This window comes from Fulmarus glacialis, unplaced genomic scaffold (assembly GCF_000690835.1).
Source record: "Fulmarus glacialis isolate BGI_N327 unplaced genomic scaffold, ASM69083v1 scaffold21484, whole genome shotgun sequence".
NCBI lineage: Eukaryota > Metazoa > Chordata > Aves > Procellariiformes > Procellariidae > Fulmarus > Fulmarus glacialis.
In genome coordinates this window covers 10903-17739 of record NW_009211145.1, presented here as the reverse complement: position 1 = coordinate 17739, position 6837 = coordinate 10903, and the positions used below count along the sequence as shown (strand labels likewise).

The following is a 6837-nucleotide window of genomic DNA, read 5'->3' as shown; positions in this document are numbered from 1 at the left end:
TTTGACTTCATAATTATACTGTGAGGGTTTTAGCTGTTGTTTTCTAGGTGAGTCTTCCCACCCTGAAGTTCTGCTTCTGCCTCCTCATCCCTTCTTCAGATCCCAGCCACCGTTTTCTCACCCAGAGGGGGTACGGAGACATCTGGGCATGGCAAGAGAGGTTGGAATTATTTTTGTGGTGGTTGGTGACTCCTGGAAGAAATTAAATGACTTAAAATTTTGTGTATATGTGCAGGGAAAAGGGAACTAAGAGGTCACTGGCAAGAAGATAGAAGGATGCTGAGTGGTATAATGCAACTTGTTTTTCTTTTTCCTTTCACCTCTCCTGCTGAGGAGGGAAAGCAGGATTGGCAGGAGGGCTCAGGGGAGGAGGCAGGACTTAACACCAAGGCATGCTTTGGTGGGGGAGGAAAGCAGATATTGCTTTCTTCCTCTCTGAAGGTAAAATGTCATAAACAGAGCTGCTGATTTGAGCTTTCTCCTGTGCTTCCCCGCAATGTCAGGGACTGCTGCTCTAGAACTGCTCTAGGAAACAGCTTTTGGTGTAAAGAAATTTTCTTTCTCAAATGTTTTCATTGGAAATCTTGTGTAGAGTTAAAACAGCCTAGTTCTGCTGCTATCACCACACAGTGTATGCAGTACCACTACAAGATAAATGGAGTGTTTTCATTACAATTCTTCCATCTTGTTTTCATGGCATTTATTTGAGTTCTGCTTCAAGGACTTGTTTCTTTAAACTACTCCTTTCCAGGTACTAACAGATCTTATAAGCATGCTGCTGTTGTTTTTCAAGTGCCCAGCACCTCTATGATCACTAGGCTTTTCTTTTTTAGTACATGAACATAAGCTGTTGTATGGCAGTGCTGTTTTATTTTCATACTGGTTTTCTTCCTGATTGCTTTTTAGGTTTGAGATGCACTTGGTGTGGAGTGGCAGCTCTCACCAAGCCTGCTGACCTGGTGGAGGGCTCCTTTTTTTAGTATTGAGTGTGGTTGAAGAATGCAAAAGCACAGTCTGATAATTAAAAGAGCAGTAGTTCGGCAGGAGCTGCTAGCTTACCTAGTAATGAAAAAGAAGTTCCTTTTCTGTGGAACTTAAACTACATGAATTTTGGATTTATGGGTTACATTTATGCTTTGCCAGAAAAAATGTATAGCATATGTGAATTTCTTTTTTAGGCAATAATGAATCAAACGGACAAAAATCAACAGGAAGTCCCATCATACCTTCATGATGAACCACCAGAAGGTATGTATTGATTTTCATAATATGAAGTAAATTCATAGAAATTAATCAGAAGTTCAGTTCTCTCTTAAAAAAATGGATCTGCAAGCTGAATGCTTTAACCTTCATTTAAGTAACAGTAAGCAAGCCAACCCTGGGATGGGATGGGCCTGGATTATTGTTCCCTTCTGCATTATCCTGATTACAATAAGGCCGCTGAATATAACTCAGTAAACAACTGTACTGATAAATTGTGGAGAAGACAGGCAGATACTGCAGGACATAATTTGCAGATTAGTTTCCAGAGATGTGAATTGGTCCAATGGGTATTTATTTCTGCTGTTTATTATGTGAGATGGGAAGAGCCCAGCTTCACTTTTGGAGACCTTGCTGAGTTCATAGTGCTTGTGGCTTTTAAACAAGCTGTGTTTTAAAAATATGTGGAACTTTATTACTACTTTTGGAGACCCTTTTCCATCATACCATTAACTGTGGTTCTAACTGTTGACTTAGCCTCATGGTTTCATAAAAACAAACACACACTTGACTTCATTAATGCAGTGGCATCTTGGTCTCTGAATCAAATTAATCTTAAATTGGTTATTAGATCTGCAGAGGAAATGCAGTTGCAAATGAGCAGAGTTACCTTCCGGGCTGTGGAACAGCAGGACTGTGAAGAGTCCTGGTTGCATAATGTGACTGGAAGCATACTAGATCAAAAGCCATTTTGGCACATAAGTTGTCTGTGTTCTGTTTTCTCTTGCTTTAAGACCAAATGTGTTTGGATGTAGAGGTCAGTGAGTCCCGATTCATCTCGTTTCCTTGCTCTTCAATTTATAATGGCCCTTTAAAGCTCTGTTTGTTTGTTGGTTTGGGTTTTTTTCCTCGGCTTTTACATGGTGTATAACTGAACAATTTACTTCACTTGAACAACAGTATTATCCGCTAACTGTAGCAGAAGGGATTGAAGTGGAATAGCTCGCTCTATTCTTAACAACTATTAGACAGGAAACACAAGTACAAGAAGATGAGAGGAAAGGGAGAAATAGATTTTTGTGGCACCGTGGTTCTTAAGCTCTACTATACTTGAACTTGTTACAGTATCATGGTGTGAGGACAAAAACCTTTCTTTCTAAGCTCTTATGGAGTTGTCAAGATCCCAGAAGCATTTCTGAAAGCAAATGCCAGGTTGGAAACTATGCCCTAATCTGTGTCATCTTCAGGTCTAATTTTTACGGCGCCTCCCACCCCCCCCTTAAAGATTGAATTGTGTTTTCTACCTGTTAAACCTCGCGTATAGAAAGTGAACTGTGGTCTGACTGGTAAACTACAACCGATTCTTTCTTGAGGAAGGCAGTGAAACAAGAGGGCATTTTTTATCTTCCTGGAATATTCAGTAGGTTGTCCAGATTCAGAGCGTAACAGCAGAGTCTGACCATCACTAGGTATCCCCCCTTAAAGATTGAATTGTGTTTTCTACCTGTTAAACCTCGCGTATAGAAAGTGAACTGTGGTCTGACTGGTAAACTACAACCGATTCTTTCTTGAGGAAGGCAGTGAAACAAGAGGGCATTTTTTATCTTCCTGGAATATTCAGTAGGTTGTCCAGATTCAGAGCGTAACAGCAGAGTCTGACCATCACTAGGTATAGCACGGTTTTATTTAAAAATTGTGAGCAATTGAGACTCATTGTCTTCTGTGCAGTATCTTCTTTCAGTATGACAATAACAGTTTGAATATGAAGTCTAAATAGGTGGAGAAAGCGAGTGTAGTTAGGAATAGAATGAAACACAGCTCATCTTAATGGAAACTCCATCCTTGAAAAGGCTTTTTCCTTTTGATTCTGTTTCACATGCACTCTTCAAGCCTTATGAGTTTAGTTAAAATGTTGGAATACCCTTGAAGAACTTCCCTGTTCTAGATGTCATGCAAGGTCTTCATATGTGATATGACTATCATAGAAAGATGGCCAAATGTGGATGGAAGGCTACCAGTTCAATGTTGGCAAGAAGATAGTCTCTCTGAACAGGCTGCCAAAAAAAACCCTTAGAGGAAAGGCTCAATTCCAAAACCAATTTGCAGTTTTTTGTAAAGATATAAATAGTTCCAGTTCGTCCAGATCGCACTCGACAAGCTTGGTGCCCAAAGGCTTTAAAGAAATACATATGTAGAAGAAGCTTTTGTGCTCATGCTTTCGATGAGCAGTGCTATTCTAATGCTTTATTTTCTGCTTTGCAAGTGGTGCCAACCTTTGCAACCTACATTCATTCAAACTCTTGTTCGCTGTTGGACTGCTGGCTGCAAGGTAGCATGGTAGAGCCAACCCCTGAACAGGGAACTTGTGTCATTTTCTCCCTAGATTTAGGAAGGATCTGTTTTACCTTCTTTCTCATACTGGTTAGAAACAAGGAGACCAGGAATGCATATCCTAGAATAGAAATCAACCAGCAATAAAAGCTTTTTGCAGCTGCAGGCATTCACTGGATCTAATGGACAATGCAAACAGGAATGAAATGGGAATGCGTCAACCATCACCAGAAATTATTAATACAACAAGTCACAGTCAGTATTTACACTTGTGAAACAGAGTAGATGCGAAAGGATTGGCTACCTGAAGTAATGTGAGGAAAAGCATGTCAAGATTACTTTTGTTTGTTTGTTTCTCTCTTGTTATTTTTAAGTTAGCTATGATGGGTCCGTTCTTGCTAATATCAGGTCTGATTTACTGAAATCAGCTCTTAAAATTCAGTGTGATAAGACTTTACTCCCATTCACCCTGATGATGATGATTCAGTTAGGTGGAAGTGAACCACTTTCCGACCAAATTTTTTACAAGGTGTGTAAGTCTGGTCACAAGAATCGTCTAATGAATAATACCTAGACAGTGTATTTTATACCAGGCTCTATATACTCCTCTCGAGTGTGATTCTTTAAAGGCTTTCTGTACGTAAATAGAAATTCTGATCTCTGTGTGCTTGTGTTGGCAATGCATTTTTGCTGGAGATGTCCAGGTTGAATGCTACTGGCCTAGGATGAACCAGCAAGAGTATTACTTCACTTTAAGTAAAAGGCTGTCGTTTATGTTTCTAGTTTCCATGACCCTTTCTGTTACCTATATCAATTTCTTGAATAAGACACTAGTGTAAACCAGAAGCATTTTTAATATTTTTTCCTCCCTTGAGCTGCACTGTTCCTCCTTATGCTTCTTTTTGTCAAACTTGCAAGAAATTCTCTCATTTAAATGGCATCTTTTGTTTGAATTATTCTGGGCATGCATATAGAAACTCGGAACTTCACAATTTTTTAAATGAATTCTGAGTGCTGGGTCAGTCCTGGCACTATCACAAACTCATTGGAGGTGCATGGGAAGTTGTTCACCCTAGTTTTCATCTTGTAGTAGATGAGTGCTGGGAGGTGACTCTTGGAAGCTGTCCTCTGAATGCGAGTTGTTAGCAGTCAAGGCACTGGAGGCAGAGACCTGTTCTGCTGGTTCTTCTGAGGCATGTCATAGGGCAAAGTGGATGTGTTGACAGGGGCTGGATATAGGTCTCTGGTGGATCTAGATCTGATTTTTCTTTTCCCCGCCTCTCTAGACTCATCGTCCTTTTCCAAGCATGTTCTTTCTGCTGCTGACTCCCTCACCTCTTTATTTAATGTTTGTTTCTTCCCTAGCATTGCCCACTGTGGTTCCACTTGCTCTTTTCTTAGTTCCCCCTGTTGTTTTTCCTTAAGAAAGGGAAATGTGTCTTAAATCCCATATATTATCTACAGGTAGCTAGAAAATACAAAAAACTGTGGAACTCTTACCCGACTTCTGTTCTGTTAACTGACTGTCTCTTGCCATGGTTCTCTCTGAAACTTTGTTTTAAGAAGTGTTTGCGGTTGGTGAGGAATTGACAAGACAGGAGCTAAAAAATGCTTACCTTCACAACATTGTGAAGACCAAAGATTTCTCAAGGTTCACATTGAAAATACCTTGCAGACAAACACGTGTCAGGGCTGCTGGTTTATAGGTGCAGTGGGTGATACTTTCTTTTGTGCTTAAATACAACATTCTTATTTCTTTTTTGAAGATTATATGACGCTTATGCGGTAGTGGGGCGTGGAATTGTCTTAATTGCCTGTAGAGGCAAGGTGCGTGTATCTCTTTAGGATTTTGAAGGCTACATTTAGAAATATGGAGTAATACTAAACTATTGGAAGGCTAAGTGGCTAATTCTGGGAGTCTTTCTATTACTCTAATACTTTCTATTATTTTGAGGCCATGTAATTGTACCATAAATATGGAATAGGAATTGACTTACATGGCATATAGCAAGAAACTGTGCAAAGTGCAGGCTAAACATAACATTAAAAAGAAAAAAACATATTTACATGGTGAATAACATGCAGAAATCCTATGGTTTGAGATTTTGGTTTGTGTGTCATATTGGGACTTCTGTTGGGAGCCTGTAACTCTTGCTATTGTTAATGCCTTTGGGGACCACTCTTGGTATTTAACAAGTTTACTTGGACATTGGACCCCACTCCCCCAATCCAAATTACAGAAAATGCCTTTTTGGAAGAAAATTAAATTTGTGTACATGATGAAGGAAGTAAGTGATACAGTGAAGAGTTGTCATCAGTTTTGTCCTTCTCGCGTTTCTTTTGACTCCTCTGATTGCTCTCGTTTGTAACCTTCTTTCCCTCTTTCCTGACCCCTGCACACAACCCTCATAAACACATCTTCAAAACAGTAATTATTAAGGAAAGAAACAACTTTGTCTCAAGGTGAATTCTTTTCAAAGAACAGCTCTTTCTTTTAAATAAACCTTTGGCTCTGCTTCTCCAGGAAACTTTTTCCAGTCCTTCCTTAGAGATTTGAACAGCAAGGTAGTGGTGCTGCTTTTTTGGGGTATGTCCCCCCCATGGGTTAACTCTGAATATTAGGATGGGGGGAACAGAAGGGTTCCCCCCCATTAATGAAGTCCAGAAATAAGGCTAACTTGGCCATGAGACTTTCCAGAGTCTGGGAAAATGGTGGTGCACGCAGAGGGCAGAAGTTGATCGTGTAAGACCATCTGGGAGCTTTATGCCTGATATTTGTAGACTCAGTACTGACTTGTGTTTTAGAAAACAGCATTGAGGTATGTCTCGCTGCAGCAAAGTGTCTTTTCTTGTTTGGAACAATGGTATTGTATCAGCATTCAAGAAAAGTGGCCTGCAAGGTAAGTATATGCTGTGTGCAATGGCTGTTAGGCTAGAAAAGGAAATACTTACGAACAACTTTTTGAAAATACTTTAATCATAGCACTGTGATTGACTCAATTGTTATTTCTTCCCTTAGGTTCATTAAAAGACCACCCGCAGCAACAGCCTGGAATGCTTTCTCGTGTTACTGGTGGCCTCTTTAGTGTCACGAAGGGAGCTGTTGGTGCCACAATCGGGGGTGTTGCTTGGATTGGAGGGAAGAGCTTGGAAATTACCAAAACAGCGGTCACATCTGTGCCTTCAATGGGAGTGGGGCTAGTCAAAGGAAGTGTTTCTGCTGTGGCTGGAGGTGTTACAGCTGTAGGATCTGCTGTTGCAAGTAAAGTGCCTTTAACAGGAAAGAAAAAGGATAAGTCTGACTAA

The 6837-nt window shown here is 40.2% G+C and overlaps 1 protein-coding gene across 1 annotated transcript; it reads left to right on the top strand.

The window, feature by feature from the left end:
* Positions 1-1184: 1184 nt before the first annotated feature.
* TMEM263 (transmembrane protein 263) lies at positions 1185-6837 on the top strand. Its single transcript, XM_009577421.1, has 2 exons — positions 1185-1248; positions 6551-6837. Exons 1-2 carry the CDS (start codon positions 1185-1187, stop codon positions 6835-6837), a joined length of 351 nt encoding a protein of 116 aa, XP_009575716.1.

Coding starts and splice junctions, on each gene's coding strand:
- TMEM263 (XM_009577421.1), top strand. CDS start 1,185: ATGAATCAAACGGACAAAAATCAACAGGAAGTCCCATCATACCTTCAT. Junction 1,249..6,550: donor TCATGATGAACCACCAGAAG/GTATGTATTGAT, acceptor TTCTTCCCTTAG/GTTCATTAAAAGACCACCCG.